The following is a 19,628-nucleotide window of genomic DNA, read 5'->3' on the forward strand; positions in this document are numbered from 1 at the left end:
AGGGCTCACCCCTGGTTCTCCTGGCTGTCCCAGTGTGAGCACAAGATGCTCTTTGGTAACACCTGAGGGGACAAACACCTGAAGTCATTCCCAATGTTTCCTGCAGAGCCTGTTTGCAGAACCTCTGTCCATGCACAGCAGCTCTGTGCAAGTCCTCAGGGCGCTGTGGGAGAAGACCCAGCTCAAGGGCACGCACAGCTTTGAGACTGCCATGATCCAGAACACCTTCCCTCACCAGAAGGTAAGGGGGCACTTCCCTCACTGGTTAAAAGAGCAGGAGGACTTGGCCCTGCACTTTGGAGCCCTTTCTGTGTCCAGGGCTGTTTTGTGCTGTGCTTTGGAAGGTGCCCAGGCTGTTCCCACCCCTGAACTGACCCATGGCATGAAGGGCACATGGGTTTGGTCCTGCTCTCAGTCTGGAGCTCCAGGCTCAGCCCAGCTGCTGCTCTGGGGTGTTGGGAGCCCTTGGAAGTTCACCCAGCTAAACACTAAAAATCCAGCCCTGGATTTTATGGAGTTATTTGTCTGCACATGTGCCATCAGTTACCCCCATCAGCTGAAGGGATTGCAGCCCAAAGCTCTTTTCTGTCTCCAGGATTTCAGTGAATGCTCTATCCAAGCTATTCATCAGCTGCTTGGAAAAGGCCACTGTAGGATTGGAAAACAAATATCTATTTATTCCTGAGCATCTCCATCCAGCTCATTTGGATGAAATGAGTTGTCAAACATGATTTTACAACACTCTCTCAGAATATTGTGGGCATGGAGATGTCTGGTGGAATAGGATTAAATTACCAAGCCTGTGGCTGATTTAAAACCACAGTTTTGTTAGGAACACCTTCTGAACTCCCAGGGTGATGTGGTGAAGGAGTGGGAACGCTGCTGGGGCTCAGAGGAGTGGGACACCCCCACATCTGAGAGCAGCTTTGGGGCCAGGTTTGCTCACACACAGAGGAGCTGTGCTAAGGGTCTGAGCTGCTGTTGAACCCAGGCCTGGCTCATGCAGGGGCTTTAGAGCAGCTTTGCTGCTCAGCATGGCTTCACTTGTTTGGACTCAGATGTTTGTTAGCTCTTATCCATGTCACAGTCTCACAAACCCTAAGCCCTGCAGCACTTCACTCCAACAAACTAAAAATGGAGACCCATCTCTCTCTCTGCAAGGCCTTTTAAGGATAAACTGCCCAATTAAGAAATGACACCTCAATTAGTTTTACTTTTAACACAAAACCAAACACCCATGGCCTGCAATGAGGACTTTTTTATCCAATTACACAAAACCACCCAAACCCATGGAGGAGAAGTTGGAGAAGAAGGAGCAGCCTCTGCCCTACAACCTCCACCTTGCTTTATATCTATTACTGTATTCTAAACCCTTAAACTCTGAGTTTCTCACCCTGTGATGTCACACATTTCTATTCAAACCCCACACCCACAATCCCAGTTCCATCTTTCCATTTTGGGATCTTTCTCTATGGCCTCCTGGGGGTCAGTGCCTGGCAGCACAGAAAACCCAAAATTCTCAGCAATCAGGGCTCCAACACCTGAGAGTTCCCAGAGCAGCAGAGCTGGGAGGGGATCCTGAGATCCTGGTCTCTGCAGGATTTGGGATCCTGGTCCCTGCAGGGTCTGGGGTCCAGCAGGGCCTGGAGCAGGGAGCAGCCCTGGGGCTGAGGACAGAGGGACAGCTGGGACCCCCTGAGCTGCTCTGGCACTCCAGGTCCTCTCCTGGCTCTGCTCTTTGCTGCTGGATTGATTTTCTGTTTGGTTCTTTTATTATCACAGAACCAGAGCTTGTTCTGGTTTTGTTTACTACTAAGAGCCCGAGTTTGTCTCTAGTGCAATTCCCATTCAGTTTCCTGGGAATGAGGACAAGGACTGCCATAAAGAAGGTTTTCTTTAGCTTTTGCAATTCCAGAAAATCTGCCTGGAACATTCCCTGCGTGACCTAGTCCTTACTTTCCACAGCTTCTGTCATAATTGCAATTTGTCAATCTCAGAAGTTCTTCTCACTGCTAACAGGACCTCAGACATTGTGAATTATTGGACAAATTATTGTATTTGTTGGTGCTATTCCTCTGCCAGTAGTCCAGGAAGCCAAATTCTGGGGGTGTGTTGCTTCATTAAGTACAGCACTTTTTAATTTGAAGTGTGTTGGTGCAAAGGCAGCATCAACATTGGCTGCTTTATTTGACACTAAGCTTATGCATTGTGTTATAGCAGAGTCTGAAATGCCTTTTCAGGGTGGGATGAGATGTTGGGAGGGAATTCCTGGCTGGCAGGGTGGGCAGGCCCTGGCACAGCTGTGGCTGCCCCTGCAGTGCCCAAGGCCAGGCTGGACACTGGGCTGGAGCCCCTGGAACAGTGGAAAGTGATAAATGTTTTCCAATATGGATTCTAAAGCATTTTCCAAACCTGGAGAGTCATGTGTGAGATCAGTGCTCCACTCCAGATGAATTCTGAGAAATGCCTTCAGCTGTGGTGATCCCTGGAGCAGCTCTGAGGGCCTGGCTCACACTGAGCTCGCTGTGTTCCACTGGGCAGCCTCTCCATGCCACAGAAAACACGGATTTCTCCATTCAGCACGGCTCGAGGTGTGCCAGGAGCAAAGCACTCCCAGATGTGGCTCCTCCTGGGCTGTGCAGGGCTCCTGATCAGAGCCCTGAGTGTGCCCGGCCCAGGGAGCTCCTGTGCCAGCCCCGAGCTGGTGCCTGCTCCTCGGGGATCCCTTTGTTGCTTTAAGGGCTCAATTAACATTTTTGATCTGTGAGTTGTTCTGCTCTCCCCTCTCCTTTCTGTTCAGTGGCACAAGGAAGGGCCACCTTGGGGCTCTCTGAGCCTCTCAGGGTGATGGAGCACAGGGATGAGATAAATCTCTCCTCTCCGATTTGGCTCTTCCCTCCTGAAGTGGCTCCTTGCAGGTTGTTTAAAGTGTGCTGGGGTGCAGAGTGGAGCAGGCAGCTTTCTGCACTGATATTTCAGTGGGATTTGCTCTCTTTCAGGCCAGAGTTGCCTCATGGCAGCCACCACCAGATTTTTCATGGGATGGGGAAGCTCCCAGCCTTTCTGTCAGCCTTGTCCCTGTGTGGTGTCCTGTTCTGCCCAGCTCAGTGCCCAGCTCAGTGCCCAGCTCAGTGCCCATTCCTGCCCAGCTCAGTGCCCAGCTCAGTGCCCAGCACAGTGCCCAGCTCAGTGCCCATTCCTGCCCAGCTCAGTGCCCAGCTCAGTGCCCATTCCTGCCCAGCACAGTGCCCAGCACAGTGCCCAGCTCAGTGCCCAGCTCAGTGCCCAGTCCTGCCCAGCTCAGTGCCCAGTCCTGCCCAGCTCAGTGCCCTTGTCCCTCTGCAGGAGCCATGGGAAGGATCCCCTGTGTCCCTCTGGATTTGGGGCTCTGGTGCTTCCTCCCCTCACCAGTTTGGTTTCTCTCCTCCCTGCAGGACCTGGAGAGCGTTCAGATGCACCTGGAGGAGGTGAGGTTCTTTGACTTGTTTGGCTACAGCGAGGAGGCAGGAGCCTGGCAGTGCTTCATGTGCAACAACCCCGAGAAGGCAACAGGTACAGGGGGGTCCTGCCTGGGTGAAGCTCACTGCTCGTGCTGGGTGTGTGGCATGGTGGGGAAAGGGGAAACCAAACCTTCCAGTGGCTATTTTAGTTGGAATTCTCCATTAAAGTCATCTTAGGAGAGGGAGTCAGGCCCAAACCTGGTTTGGTGTGTGCTTAGAGGGACACGACCCCAAATCTGGGACACATTGGCACAGAAATAATACCTGGTTCCTGCTTTCTTCACTCTCAGAATTGTTTGCTTTAATGTAATTTGCTCCACAGTGCACATCTCCTTAGGGACATGTGATTAAGTCTTATAAAGGCAGAATACTTCAGTATAGGAAAAGAGGGGTGAGTGGGAAATGGGGAAACCAGGCTTTTTCCCAGGTCTGAGCTCCTTTGGAAGCTCTCTAGCAGGCAGCAGTGCAGAGGAATCTTGTTCTCAGATCCTTTCTGCCACTCTGTAAAAGTCTGACCAGTCCTGGCCAAGAATTTGGACTGTTTTGGCCAAGTGTTTGACTAATTGGCTGTTTCAGAGATTTATTCTAACAGTTAGTGTCTCTTCAGGCTGCATCAACCCCGAATTTAGGAAGTCTTGCAGCAGTGGCCAGCTGCTGCTGCAGGCTGGGCTGCCCCTGCTCACTCCGTGGCTGTTTGAGCATCTTCTCCTTCCCCAGCTCCCCTGGGACTGCAGGACCAGGACAGAAACCCTGCTCTGGGTTAAAACTTCATCTCCACAGAGCTCTCAGTGTGGTTTCCATGCCCTGGGTTAAAACTTCATCTCCACAGAGCTCTCAGTGTGGTTTCCATGCCCTGAGTTAAAACTTCATCTCCACAGAGCTCTCAGTGTGGTTTCCACCACGTCAGGGATGGTGAGCGATGAGGAAAACGAGACTCTTGCTTGAAATGTCAAAGCTTACTGAAGCAACTTTGGTCTGAATTTCCAAAGACATTTAAGCAGTCCAGCCTTGCCTCACTCCTGCTCTCCTGGCTGTAACTGTCCTTTTCATCAGCAGTTCCTCTCTTTGTCTCACTTTAAAAGAATTTCTGTAAGAAAGGCTCATTGTGAGTGTCATGATTTGCTTCTGAGCTCCAAAGGCCTTTGGAAAACCAAGAAAATAAATTCCCTGAATGGGTCATGTGAAAGCTGAGGAAGGCAAGGTGGAAGAGGGAGCTCAGTGGGATGAAAATCTGCAGGGAGTGACAACTCCACCTTTGTGTTGGTGCTGCAGAGCTGTGGCAGAGTGGGAGACCCTGCAGGGTCTCTCTGGGTTTGTAGGATCTGACACAAGCAAGGATTTGAGCTCTCCTTGGATTGGTAAGGAATTTAAAGGCTGTGAAACATCTTTTATTTTCATTCCAGAGTGTGAAAGACCCTTTGACATCTGAAATACTTTTGAGAGGCAAGAAAGCCACTTCTTCCTCTCAGCAATTCTGTTTAGCAACCGAATTCCTGTTGAAGGAGGAATTCAGAGGCAAATTTTTTTTCTATTATTGTTCTGCTTGGGTTTTGTTGCATTTTTTGGATGCCGTGGTGCAAGATGCCATGTATCCTGCAGACTTGGGCAAAGACAGCCTTAAAGCCTGGCCTTGCTTTGGGATGGGATTCCAGAGCAGCTGTGGCTGCCCCTGGATCCCTGGCAGTGCCCAGAGCAGGTTGGACACTGGGGTTGGAGCAGTGGGAGGCGTCCCTGCCATGGCAGGGCTGGGATGAGATGATATTTAAGATCCTTTCAGCCCAAACCATTCCATGTTTCTGTGATTCCTGTTTGGCCGTAGCTGGGAGGCATTTTGGGGCTGGAAACTGATCCTGTGTGGAAAGAACCAGTTAAGCTGAGGCAAAGTGGTTGATGCACCCACAGTGACAACTGGAGAAAGTTTGACTCCTCCTCATGCATTCTTCTGGTGCCAAAGCATGTCTTGTACAACCACACTTCTGCAGAAGGGCTGTTCAATCACCCTGGATTGGCTTTTCCTGCTCTGAGGAGCAGCATTGCCACAACCCCTGCTGATCTGAAACCAATTGGACAGGAACTGTTCCCTGGGCTCAGGGCAGGAACAGGAGCTCACACCGTTCCAGCACAGCCACCTGGAGGGCTGCAAAGCACCAGGATTCCTCCTGTTGGGACAAGCTGCCTGCTGGGAGCCCCATTCCAGCACAGCCCCCTGCACTGGGGGCTTGGCTCCAGCAGCTCTTGCACAAAACATTCCCCAAAACCACTGGAGAGCGTCGAGGGAATTGAGGGAATTGAGGCAATTCCAGCTCCTTCCCCCTCTGGAAGCTCACAAAGCCAGGCAGGGATCCCTGGGGGCTGCAGAGGAGCCATGGGCAAGGATCTGGGATTGGGGGAAAACGGAGGGTGTTTGGGAATCCCTCTGGAAAACTGCAATTCCCTGAGAAAGCCAACACCACCTTAAGTTGGGAATAAATTATCCCTTCCTGCAGTGCCAGCTACCCAGAGAAACAAAGGAGCCCAGCTCTAATCCTCACTGGGGAATCAGCAAAAGTGGCATCCAGCAATGTGCTCCTTCCAGGTTTTCAGCAAAACCCAACGTGGTGATTAATGGAAGAGACTGAATCCATATTCCCCGAGGTTAATTGCATTTATCTGCCACACATTCCATTCTTTCAAGTTCACAGGGGTTTATTATCACTGAGATCATTCATGAATTCTTGTGGAGGATTTTATGTTTCATCAAATTCAAGATTTAAAGCTTTGGGTTTTGTCTGTCTCAAGTTCATCTTGGAAGGGTTTGGAGGGTTTTTAACTTTTTATTCAGTACCCAAACTGCTTAGAGCTGGATGTGTTGTAGGTCTGCAAAGAAAGCAAGATGGAAAGTAGAAAATTCCAACAGACACATCAACGGGAACTACTCAGGGTTAAACTGGAGTCAGTGTGTCTAAATTGAGATGATTTAAGAAAAAATAGGTGTTTCAAGACCTTTGGATATTTCATGACCTTTTCAAACTGAAAGGGGAGAGATTTAGAGGGGATGTTGGACAGGAGCTGTTCCCTGTGAGTGAAAGCTTTCCCACCATGAGGATACCAGGCCTGCCCAGAGATGTTGTGGAGATTTTTCAAGTCCCACATGGATAAATCCAACCCAGTCTGACCCCGTGGGTGACCCTGCTTGGAGCTGGAGCAGAGACCCCTGGAGCTGCCTCCCAGCTGAGCTATTCTGGGACTCTGTGAAGCCAACCGCAAGGAAAATAAGCAGAAGGACTTAGAAAAACATTGGAAAGGAGCTTTATTCTTATCTTGCTTGAATCTCTCTCTCCTAATGAGCCCCTCAGACGCGCTGGCATCGGATTCATTAGGGCCACTTTGGAAGCTGCCTCCAGAACTCCCCCAGCTCCTCTGTGCACACACAGGAGAGTCCTCTGGTAGCACTGCCTAAAGCCACTGGCTCCTTACAGACATCAACATTTCTTAGCAAGTCCTGGGTTTGAAAGATTTTGGCCATAAAAATTCACTCTAGGCCAACATTGCACATTCACTTCCCTTCTCATGTTGTGCTCCTGACCACAAACTATCTCAGTATCATCTGGTCCCTGAGCCTTTTGTGCTTTACCCCTCCTGGTTTGGTTCAAGCATGTTCCTATGGCTCTGGAATGGGATTGAAGATGTTCCTGTGGAGCCAGGAGCCAGGCAGGGAACAATATTCAACAAATTACAAAGTTTTTAGTGCGGGGGACACTAAAGTGTGGTTCTGTCCCACTAAAGTGCATGGGGGGAGAGGGTGCATCCCCAAACCAGCCTCTTGGGGAATGCATCCCCTTTTGCAGTGACAATATCCATACAGGGAGAAAGCAACCCACTGCTTTAGTGCCCCATGCCAGGCTGGGTGCTGTGATGGGGCTGGCACAGAAATACCCAAATGGCTCTGGAGCCAGGGCTGCAGTGGGGCAGAGCACGGCCTGCTCCTCCTGTGGCACCCACAGCTGCAGCTCCCCCGGCCCTGAGGCTCTGCCAGCCCCTTCTCATTCATCCAGCTCCTTCCAGGCGCTCCCTGCCTGCAGAGACAGAAATATTTATGGTCTTTCCTGAGGAAATTGCACGAGTGCACACTGCACCCCCAGCCAGCCTCGCTGCCAAGGAAAACAGCGCTGGGGGAAGGACACGTCCTTCACATCCTTTATCTACAGCTATGCCTCGTCCTGGCCTTGCTGTGCCCCCTTCCAGACAGGGGCTGGGTGCCCAGGAGGCCATAAAGGCTTTGGCACTGCCTTGGGTGGCACTTGGGCACAGCTTTGGGCTCGGGAGCTGCCCATGGCAGCAAAGGCTTTCAAGGAAAAGCAGGGCTGGAGGGACAGGGGGCTGGGAGAGCAGCCAGCCAGGGATCACTGCCCCTCTGACAGATGCTGGGATGGGCTCCAAGGCAAACACCCCATCCAAAACATCCCTGCTCAGACTGCCTGTGCACTGCCCTCTGGTCTAGCTGATCCTCTGTGTCCTGGCCATTGATGTAAAGACAGAAGAGAAAGGAAAAAGAGACCCCTAGGAGATGTCAGGGCTTTAAACTGCCAGAGAGCAGGGTTAGGTGGGATCCTGGGAAGGAATTCCTCCTGGGAGGGTGAGCAGGCCCTGGCACAGGGTGTCCAGAGCAGCTGTGGCTGCCCCTGGATCCCTGGCAGTGCCCAAGGCCAGAAATGGGCCCTGCAGGGCTGGGGAGGGGTTTGGGATGGCTGAGGGAGTAGAGAGGAGATGGAAGAGGGCTGTGAGCTGTCAGCTCCATCTGCTCAGCCTCCCCAGCAGGACATGGCTGAGGGCTGAGCTGTCAGTGTGAAGTGAGAGCTGAATGCTGGAGGCTGGGAGGATGAGGAGGCAGCACAACCTTCCTGAGGCACGGCAGAGCCCTTAGTGGGGAGCAGGGAGGGCAGCACTAACCCTGGCTGGGAGCAGGGAGGGCAGCACTAACCCTGGCTGGGAGCAGGAGGGCAGCACTAACCTGGCTGGAGCAGGGAGGGCAGCACTAACCCTGGCTGGGAGCAGGGAGGGCAGCACTAACCCTGGCTGGGAGCAGGGAGAGCAGCACTAACCCTGGCTGGAGCAGGGAGGGCAGCACTAACCCTGGCTGGGAGCAGGGAGGGCAGCACTAACCCTGGCTGGGAGCAGGGAGGGCAGCACTAACCCTGGCCGCGTGCTCCCCTCCCCAGGCATGAACCAGGACGGGCAGCCCCTGATGGAGGGCAGGCTGAAGGAGAAGCAGGTCCGCTGGAAGTTCATCAAGAGGTGGAAAACGCGCTACTTCACCCTGGCTGGCAACCAGCTGCTGTTCCGCAGGGGCAAATCCGTGAGTCACAGAGCCACTGCCCTGCTCCCTGCTCCTGATCCTGCTCCTGGGGCTGCAGCCCTCACATCTGCCCGTGGTGCTTTCACCCCTGAGCTTTGCTGTTCTGGTTTTCCCAGAGGCTTTCACCCCTCAGCTTTACCCATGGTGGTTTTCCCACTCACAAAGTGCATGGCAGGGAACACCAAGGGCAGCCAGAGTGCTGCCCAGGAGCTGTCACTGCTGGGTCCCCAACTTTCAGGGGGCATAAAGACCATCTCATTCCATCCTCCTGCCATGGCAGGGATGCCTTTCACTATCCCAGACTGCTCCAAGCCCCGTGGCCTTGGACATTGCCAGGGACAGGGTAGCCACAAGATGTGGCAGCTGGGAACATCTTCACAAAGAAGGATGAATTCACAGAATCCCAGAGTGGTTTGAGCTGGAAGGGACCTTAAAGCCCATCCAGTGCCACCCCTGCCATGGCAGGGGCACCTTTCATTGTCCTAGCTGCTCCAGGCCCTGCTCCAAGCCGGCCTGGGGCACTGCCAAGAGCCCTGGGCAGTTTGTGAGGGCTGGTTCCTGCCTGGTGACCCTGGGCAGTTTGTGAGGGCTGGTTCCTGCCTGGTGACCCTGCCCTGTCCCCCGTGCTGCAGAAGGACGACCCTGACGAGTGTCCCATCGAGCTGAGCAAGGTGCAGAGTGTGAAGGTGCTGCCCAAGAAGCGGCGGGACCGGAGCGTGCCCCGCGCCTTCGAGATCTTCACGGACAGCAGGAGCTACGTGCTCAAGGCCAAGGACGAGAAGAACGCCGAGCAGTGGCTGCAGTGCCTCAACGTGGCCGTGGCCCAGGCCCGCCAGCGCCACAGCCGCGAGGCCACCACCTACCTGTGACCCTGGGCCACCACCTACTGTGAACGTGGCCGTGACCCTGGGGCCCCCTACCTGTGACCTGTGACTGTGACCTGGGCACACCCACTGTGACTGTGACACTGGGGCCAATCCTACCTGTGACCTGGGCCACACCTACCGGTGACCTGTGACCTGGGCACACCTGGGGCCACCACCCCTGTGACCTGTGACCTGTGACACTGGGGCCACCACCTACCTGTGACCTGTGACACTGGGGCCAATCCCTACCTGTGACCTGTGACACTGGGCCACCACCCTGTGACACTGGGCCACCACCTACCTGTGACCCTGGGCCACCAAACCCTGCCCGAGTGGCACCACAGGGCCACCCTGAGGCCACCCACCCCAGGGCCAATGGGGCACAGAGCAGGGAGAGTGCCTGCAGGGCCACAGGGACAGTGGCATCTCACCTGTCAGGATAACCAACAACAGAGCTCTGGCAGCCAGGGAGACACCAGGAACACTCTGGGACAATGTCCCACTGTGGGAGCCATGGGGACACTGCCCCAGGAGCAGCTGCCACCTTCCCTGGGGACACTCTGGGTTCTTCTGATGACCTGCCAGCCAGGGAAGGTGGTTAGAAACCCAGCCCTGAGGTGCACCAGGTCTCTGACACTGCCAAGAGAATGCCAGCAGTGAGGATTTTCTGCTTTCCTCAATCATTCAATGTAAAAAGTTAATTTTCCTTATTTAATCCCAGTGGACTTTATCCTTTTATTATTTATGTGTGTCCATGCTGCTGCTGCTGTCAGATTTAAATTGGGAAATTTGAAAGATTTTGTATGGCTGGAAAATAATTTTAAATATTTAACTGGTTTGATTTTCCCTCTTTTTTCCTGCTTTCACTCTACTTTGTAACTGAATGTAATTTTAAAATTTTCCTTTTTTTTTTTTTTAATTCTCTTCTCCATTCTGTAACTTTTCAAAATTTCTGCAAATCTGGAAAACACCCAGTTTGTTTGATTTTCTTTGTTACTTTCAAATGATTCCAAAGTGGAGGAAGTGCTGTAGAAGAGACTGAAAGGAAAAAAGGTGGGCAAAAAAAAGAATGAGGAGCCTGCAGGTGATGAAATGAGCTCAGAGATTATTCAAGGCTGAGTAGAAATAAAATTTGAAATTTTCCAACCTAGCAAAATGTATCTTTGGCAAAAAAAAATGTTGGCAGAAATGTGGAAAAATGAGGAAAAAACTGATTTTGAATCACTTCCCATTGTGGTGGCCCCAGGGGACAGTGGTGCTCCAGGGGACTTGCAGGGACATGGTGAGGCCACAGGTGGGCTCAGCACAGGGAGTGCAGGGTGGGGAGTGAAACCAAAATACTCAAAACTGGCTCCAGACTTCCCAAAGCTCTTGGGAAAGACGTGAAATGTTCAGATTCCTGAAAATCCTTGTATCAGCTAAAACATGGGGATGGGTGTCAGATCCTGGAATGTGGCAGAGTGATCAGAAGAACCTTGTCAAAGCCAAATTTAGTCACAGAAGATATGGAAACCCAGCATGGAAGAGCAGCAGGACAAGGGTGAGGATGGACACAGGATGGGAGATTTCCACAGGAGGTCTGGGAGATGAGGAAAGGAGATTTTGTCCATTTAATCCTCAACACCTGGACCAACAAATCCTCACCTTGCCCTCAGGACAAACCACTGGCTCTGAGGGGGATGAAGTCAATTCACAGGTGAGAACTTTGTCACTTGCTGTCCCCAGGCACTCACAGGCTCCCCTTCAGCCCGATGGGAGCAATATGGGATGGGATGCTCTGGAGTCAGAGGCACCCCGGGTGCTGTGCCAGGAAATGATTCCCCAAAATAGGGAGCCCAGCCACACTTCTCCTGACTTCAATTAAAACTTGGAGGAGAATAAAACAGAAATTCAGCTGGCAGCTTCTTCCAGCCACCCTCCTAAAAGGAGAAACACAGAGATCATCAATGCAGTGGAGAATGAGAGCAGGGGACTTCTCAAGCAAATGTATAAATAGCTTTTGTTGGTTCTTTTTCAAACAACATGTATCAGAAGAGTTTTGATTTAAATATCCGAAACATTTAGGATTTAAATATCCGAACCACTTTGGATTTAATTATCCATAGCATTTGGATTTAAATATCTGAACCGCTTTGGATTTAAATATCCAAACCATTTTGGATTTAAGTATCCACAACATTTGGATTTAAACATCCACCAGGAACACGCTGGTAGCTCTGACTGTGCAGTATTTTCTCTGTTGCTTTGCTCATCCTTGCAGGAACCATCCTGGTCCTTGGGCACATCCTGGAAAAAGGGCTGGATGCAAACAACCTCCTCAGAGCCCACAGCTCCAGGACTCTGCCATGGAGGAGAGCTCCCAGTGCAAACCAGCACTCCCAGTCCCTTCCACGTACTGGGGGCACAGACCCAGCTTTAGGGTTTAACCTAAACCAACCCAAAATCCAGCCCTGCTCATTCCTGAACGTGAGCAATTCCCAAACCCTTCAGGTTTCACAGATCAGCTTTGCTTCTCTAGGAAGCAAATCCTGCCAAATATTGGCTGCCAATTCCACGAGCAGGTTTCTGCAAGGACAATAATCCATGTTTTCCTGAAGAGCTGATGTCCCCTGTGACTCCTGTGCCCCATCCCGTGCATCCTTCAGGGATGTGAGTCTGGGTGAGTGTGTGGCCTCAGGAACACCCAAAACCAACTGGGCTGAGCAGGGAACAATCCCAGGGCTCTGGCAGGGACGGGCTGGCTCTCACCTCGGCCTTTGTCACCTCTCCTCGTGCAGGGGGACAGCACGGGAGCAGCTGTCCCTGGCAGGGGGGGAGCAGCGCTGGCTTCCAGCTGCCTGCAATGCACACAATGCCCAGGGATGCCCTGGCTGGAGCCCTGCTGCCAGTGGGACTCAGGCTGGGTGGGATTCCCTGGAAATGGGAATAAAGGCTGAGCACTGCCTGCCCAGGGCTGGATGGGATTCCCTGGAAATGGGAGCTCAGGCTGGGCACTGCCTGCCCAGGGCTAATTTGGGATTTGGATTCCCTGGAAATGGGAACATGGGCTGAGCACTGCCTGCCCAGGGCTGGGTGGGATTCCCTGGAAATGGGAACAGGGGCTGGGCACTGCCTGCCCAGGGCTGCTTTGGGACAGCTGAGCCCAGCTCCGGGAGGCTTCCCAAGGAAATGTTACCCCACAGTTCCCCTCCATCCCAAGGAAATGTAACCCCACAGTTCCCCTCCATCCCAAGGAAATGTTACCCCACAGTTCCCCTCCATCCCCAGCTTGTCTGATGGGCTGGAGCTGAGCTGGGAGGAATGCTGAGGTGCTGCACCAGGCCCTGCACACAGCACAGGGATCAATGGAATAAGCTGCACATTATTTTTCCAGCTATTCCAGTTCCAAACTCAGCCACCCATGGGACCAACCTTGCCTGCTTCTTGTTGACAAGTCCTCTAATTCATCCCGATGCTGGTGACTAATGTTCCTTGGGTAAAATCCCTGACCTTGCTGAGGTCAAATGCAAAACTCCTGTTAACTCTAACAGGGCCAGGGTTTTCCTTGGATCCCTGTGTGTCCTGGTTTGCAGCTCCCTGCCCTGCCCAGGCTCGGCCAGCTGCAGGAACACAATCCCTCCCAACCTTTCAGCAGCATCAGGAGGCAGCTGTGCCTCCAGCAGGCTGCACTGAGCCCATCCCATGGGATCAGAGCATGGGACCACCCAGCAAGGTCCCCTCTGCTGTCTGGGGGCAACGACAGAATTCCTGCAGCTTCTGTGCTCCAGTGGCAGGAGCAAACGAGAAATGGGGTTTGATTGGGGTTTTTATCCCACAGAAACAACAGAGACATGCCTGCAGCAGTTAGGAAGGGTTTATGTTGCACCTGTGAAGGAGCAGGACGTTGATTAATTAGATGTCAAATTACAGCTACATTGAGTTGGCTCAATTATTCCATAAATCTCCCCATTGTCTAATTAGGTGAAGAAAGAAGCAGAATCAGACTTGATTCATTTGACTGCTTCACTGAAATGACCTGGAGCTCTCAAAACAGTTTGTGCTGGGGTTGGATGGATGTCCCTGGGCATGGATGTCCCTGGCTGGCCCCACCTGGGACCCCCACCTGGACCCCAGTGCCCAGCCCAGGGTCTCTGTCCCACCCCAGTGATCCCAGTCCCAGCCCCTCCAGGCAGCCCTGACAGCTCTCACACTGCCTCAGGACATCAAAAGATTTAGATTTATTTGCTTGTACAGATGTGGACACTGTAATATAAATGTTGTGTCCATCTCCTCTGGCTATCCATTCCCCAGCCCTGGAAGTGTTCGGTGGGGCTTGCACAAACCTGGCACAGAGCGAGATGGCCCTGCCTGTGGAACAAGATGGTCTTTGGGTCCCTTCCAACACAAACCCTTTTATGATTCCACAAAAATCCTGGCATTTAACTAACTGCAACTTTTAAGCCACACCGAAATCGCTTGGTTTTTTTTTTTAGGACAGACGTAAAAATACATTTACACAATAGCTATTGTTTGAGAGCCAAGATTTGCCTCCTGATCTCTGCCCCTGCCCTTCCCTTCCGGCTCTTCCTGAGCAGGAAAATCAGCGTGGACCTTGGTGGCTGTGTGTGCTGGAGGGGATGGATGGGGACACTGGGGCTGAGGGGACACTGGGTCCTGGATGGATGGGGACACTGGGGCTGAGGGGACACTGGGTCCTGGAGGGGATGGATGGGGACACTGGGGCCGAGGGCTGTGTGTGCTGGAGGGGATGGATGGGGACACTGGGGCTGAGGGGACACTGGGTCCTGGATGGATGGGGACACTGGGGCCGAGGGCTGTGTGTGCTGGAGGGGATGGATGGGTTTGGATGGGGACACTGGGGCTGAGGGGACACTGGGTCCTGGATGGATGGGGACACTGGGGCCGAGGGCTGTGTGTGCTGGAGGGGATGGATGGGGATGGATGGGGACACTGGATCCAAGGGCTGTGTGTCCTAGAAGGGACACTGGGTCCCAAGCAGGCCATGCCTTGGCTGGCAGTGCCACAGCAGGTGCTCCTTGGGCTCAGTGGCACCACGGCCACCCCGGGCACTGCTCAGCCACTGCCTTGGGTGTGGCTGCAGCACCCAGGGCGTGGGTGAAGGTCACTGAAAATCCAGGATGACAGAAGCCACGCCAATGCCTCCGGGTCAGGAGCACAAACCCCAGGTTTTCACTGGCAGCGCTTTGTGGAAAAGATGTGTGAGAGAGGGTTTTGTTTGTGGGGAGTTTGTAAAGGATAACTCTGCATCAGCACCCAGCAAAGGCTGCAGGGCTGCCTGGGGTGGGAGCAGGCGCTCCTTGGGGTAACAGCAGCAGGAGCCCACGTGTCCAGGGCAGAGCCAGCCCAGCCTGGCTGAGTGCGGGGCCTCCAGCCCAGGGGAGAGCATTCGTGACCAGGGTGTTGTTTGTGCTCTGAAGGACACGGCTGTGAGGATCCTTTGCTCCGGTGCAGGTGGTGTTTAGGCAACAGCAGAGTCTGTTTTTCCAGCTGTCTGCGACTGTGCCTCAGCTCAGACAGTCACACAATCCCAGAATGGTTCTGGTTAAAGACCACCTTGTCCCATCCCACACCTTGCAGTGTCCCAGGGTGCCCCAAGCCCCTCCAGCCCAGCCTGGGACACTTGCAGGGACAGCTGCTGGTCCCATGAAGTCCCTCTGTGTCCCTCTGCCCAGCCAGCAGGGAGCAGGACAATGCCAGCACCAGGGAAACCATGGAAGCACAGTGTCCACTAACACCTTTGTGCTGCTGGGATGTTTTACAGCCACAGTTCCCTCCAGGCCTGGTCACTGCAGAAGTCCAGAGAGGTGCATCTTGTTTTGAACATCACATTTTGGGTTAGGGAACTCAGCTTGACACGAAATCCAAAAACGCCAGAAATGCCTTTTGTCCACCAGTGGTTTTCAGCAGCTTGTTAAACACTCACAGATTGTTTGGGCAGCTAAACCCTGACAGGCCTGTGATGGAGACATCTTCCCTTTATTTGGGCTAAGTGTGAGGTTACACAGCTCCTCAGTGTCCCTCAGCCATCGCTGCATCCCAAAATGTGGCCTGGGAGAAGCAGCAAAGGGCTCAGCTGGACTGTGCCAGAGCTGTCTGGAACACCCCCATTAATCACTGAGCACACACACGAGGCTTTCTGAGCTCCTGGAGAGGTGGGCACAGAGAGGGGAGTGCCTGATCCCCGTGCTGACAGAGGCCCAGCTGCAGGCGTTTGGGCAGTAATGTGCAGGTGGCAGAGGGATAAACAACCTGGGCATGGAGAGGGTCAGCAGGATCTGCTGATGGAAGGAGGGGATTCAGGCTCAGGACTGCTGGGTGGGGAGATTTTTGGCTCACAGGCCAAAAATGTGGAGTGAGAAAAGTCCACCTAAAAGAACAGCGTGCTTGGCTCTGACCCACGAAGCTCCTGGCTGTGCTGGGAGCTGGGAGCCGACCTGGAGAAAGCCACGGTGTGCTCTGGGACTGCCTGAGGAGAGCCCCAGGAGCAGGATGCCTGCTCACACCCCCATGGTTTGGGGCTCAGGAGCTCCCAGCGGGTCCCCCCTCCCTGCAGGTGCTGCTGTGCCAAGGGAAGCAGGTGAGTGTCCAGCACCTGGGCTCTGGTGTCACCCAAAGGAGCCAAGGGCTGCAGGGACAGCCTTGCTCTGCTCCACACATAGAGGAGAGGGGCAGTCAATAATCTGGGGGAGCCCAGCCTGTGAAATCCACCCATCTGAAATCCTAAATTGGTTATTTTGGTGAGGTGTGGGCACAGGAGAGCCAGGACTGCTCCATGCATGGCTGACGTTCTGCTGCTTGCAGCTGGCTGAGCCATCCAGCTTTTCTGTTCAGCTCCAGTGCAGCAAAAACGGTAATTGTGGTAAATTGTGACTTTTCTCTTGCTAAAGGTGTGTGCAAATGGGCTTTAGGTTGAATTTTGCTGATCCCTTCTGGGTTCCTCTGTGGCACTAGAGCAGACTTCTGGCATGGTTTGAGGGTAGAATCACCAGAACTCTTTCTTCCAGCTCTCCTGGCAATACCTGCAGGCACAAAAGGGCCACAAAATCAGGATTAACACATTTTGAACCTGACATCATCCTGTACTAGCACAGTCCTATTTGCAACCAGTGCAGGAGAAATGTGGAATTTCCCTTCTAAAGGACCCTGAGCCCCCCGGCCTCCCTTCCCTGCCTGGGGAGGATCAGAAATCAGGAGCCCCTCCTGGCTCTGGCACAGCTGCTGCACACAGGCACAACACCACGAGTGTTATTTTGACTTTTTCCAGTTCAATTCGCCTCAAAATCGAGTTTTACCCGAGGTCACACGCAGAAGTGATGAAGTTTTGGGTTGTTCTGCAGTAAAGTGCTGCCTCCTGCTGGGTGCAGGGCCCTGTAAAAGAGACTGCTCAGGAATTTGTTATAGAGGATTTCTCTCACCTGAACTTTGGAAAAGGCTTTGCAGAGATTGCTGATTGATTATTAGTACATATCCTTGCCAAACCCCATGTTCTTAATAATTTAGGAAAATACTAGAAAATTATATTGTGAGTCTTTTCAGAAGCTAGAGAAGGGCTAAAGCATCTTTAAGAATCCCCTGGTTCAGTCTCTGATCTGTTCCAAAAATGAGTGACAGAATTACTCAATAATGTTGACTAAAAGGAGGTTTATATTAAAAACAAGCCTTACTCTAATGTATGATACTGTACACTGTGGGGCAACTTTGCTCATAAAGGCAGAAATCCATATTTCTGTCAATCCTTGAACAAAATGGCTTCCCACATCCTCATAAATTATTTATTAACATGACTTTTAAAAATTAATTTTATTTCTTTGTGCAATTCCCTTAACTAACAGGAACTGAAAATATTCTGGGGTATGGATACCCCAGACTAAATTTATATATGTGAGTACACCCTGGCAGTGCTCACCTTTAATATGCTGAAATGCCAATTTTCTCTTGGTGCTCTGGGGATGCTTATTGATGACACCAATAACTAATTATTTCCAATAACCAATTTATTCTATTTACAAATGGCTCGTGGGCCGTCAGTGGCAATATCTGGGTGTGTTCAATATTGCTGTTGTTGTATCAGTAAGGAAAATCTTGCCCGTATATTCTCACTTTGATTTCCCCTCCCTTTCCTGGAGAGGCTCTTGCTGTTCGTGTCCCTTTTGCCAGTCCCGTGATGGAGGGGGTGACACAAAAAAATTAAAAAAAAAAAAAACCTGAGGCTTTTCTGCAAAATCCCAACATCCCACTAGATGGCAAACAACCCCTTGAAAAAGCTCACAAATACTGGCTGACTTCTTATTTAAACAAAACCAGTGAAATTCACCACCGGCAAACCGTTAATGGAATTATAGTTTGGCTTTTAGTTAACCCCACATTGTAGTGATGTCTGTCAAGAAAACCAGCAGTAAGATTTAAAATTAAAAGCCGTTTCACACTCTTGGATGTTGAGGTCCAACATGAGCTTTTCCACGGAATGGTTTGGGTCGGAAGGGACCTTTAAAGGGACACCTACCCTGTGCCAGGCTCGCACCCTGCCAGGGAGGAATTCCTTCCCCTCGTCCTCCTGAGCTCACCTCTCACGTGTGTCAGTGTAACACACACCTCAGGAGCTTGTGCTGCTTTTCTGCCCTGCCCCAGTCCCCCACAAGGACAGAATTTCATCTTTTATTGCAGCCAGTGGGGAATTTGCCACTGACTCAGAGGTCACTCAGATACCGCAGGAGAAGGGAAGTCAGACAGAGCAGTAGATGAAGAGGCAAGGACCTGATGGCCCTGATCCTTCTGCTGTGAATCATTCTCTGAGGAGGAAAAAATAGCATAAAAGACCTCTTGAGGTTAAGGAGACACTTGAAAATGCTTTAAAAGCAGAACAAACTTGCAAAGCCATGAAGAAATGCTTGAAGGGCTCACAGACCATGACAGGAATTCGTTCCTGCAGGGAGAGAAGGGGCCAGCTGGCATCACCCCCAGCTCTATCCCTGCTCTGCTCCGTGCCCTCCTTGCTCTGCCAGCTGGTATTGTAACACTTGGATGACAGAAGTAACAGCTTGTTTAATATTAAAGCAGCTTTTTTTTTCCATTTATACACCAAAAGAGCTCTTCCTCAGGAGCAGAGCAGTGAGTTGTGGCCACAAAACCCCAGCAGCAGAGAGGAGAGGGTGTCAGAGCCCTTGCAGAGCAGATCTGAACCCCCAGGAGCCTCCGTGGCCCCTCTGGCCGTGCACACAGACAGTGCTGCCCTCCTGACCTCGCCTCACCTCACCCTGGCTGATCACAGCTGGGGAAATGCAAATGTGCAAATGCTGAAGTGGTGACAGATGCGCTCGCTGTTTCCACGAGGCGAAGCAGCTCTGTAGGGCTGTGTCTGTGCAGGGGAAGCACCTGCAGCACCCTGGGCTGCTGCAGCTCGATGCTTCCTTCCCGTGATCTGATAACAGGGCTCTGGTGACAGCGCTGTCCCCAGCAGCAGGATGTGGCCTGGCTGTGCTCACACGGGGCCTCTCGGGGCTCAGAGCCGTGCTGGGACAGGCACTGTGCTCCTGCTGCCCAGCAAGGGGGGACTGGGGCTGGGGTGCCCCTCTGGGGCTGGGGTGCCCCTCTGGGCCATGCCAGGGTTGCTAACACAGTCTGGGTGTGCAGGAAACACCCCAAGGCTCCCAATGCCCTGAGCCTGAACAGTGAGGCCATTCCTGGGGAAAGCTGTTCCATCTTAAACAGATTTAACTCGGGAATGCTCACTCAGGCCGAGCCTGCTGGCCCCGGTGAGCACAGGTGATGCTGGGCTGTGCAGGCTGAGTGCCACAGTTATGATAGAACCAGACATTGCACTTGGTGGCTCCATGTCCAGTGTTCCTCAGCTCCTGGAGGTGGTTTTGTCCATGTCCAGTGTTCCTCAGCTCCTGGAGGTGGTTTTGT

The 19,628-nt window shown here is 52.5% G+C and overlaps 1 protein-coding gene across 1 annotated transcript in view; it reads left to right on the forward strand.

The window, feature by feature from the left end:
* VEPH1 (ventricular zone expressed PH domain containing 1) overlaps positions 1-9,970 on the forward strand; it is a 60,866-nt gene extending 50,896 nt beyond the window's left edge. The window contains exons 12-16 of the mRNA XM_064721287.1: positions 107-241; positions 3,435-3,552; positions 8,699-8,835; positions 9,468-9,694; positions 9,915-9,970. Coding sequence (XP_064577357.1) covers positions 107-241; positions 3,435-3,552; positions 8,699-8,835; positions 9,468-9,694; positions 9,915-9,924 — 627 coding nt within the window. The 3' untranslated portion in view covers positions 9,925-9,970. The remainder of the gene's footprint in view (positions 1-106; positions 242-3,434; positions 3,553-8,698; positions 8,836-9,467; positions 9,695-9,914) is intronic.
* The last annotated feature ends 9,658 nt before the right edge of the window (positions 9,971-19,628 follow it).

Source organism: Zonotrichia leucophrys, chromosome 9 (assembly GCF_028769735.1).
Source record: "Zonotrichia leucophrys gambelii isolate GWCS_2022_RI chromosome 9, RI_Zleu_2.0, whole genome shotgun sequence".
NCBI lineage: Eukaryota > Metazoa > Chordata > Aves > Passeriformes > Passerellidae > Zonotrichia > Zonotrichia leucophrys.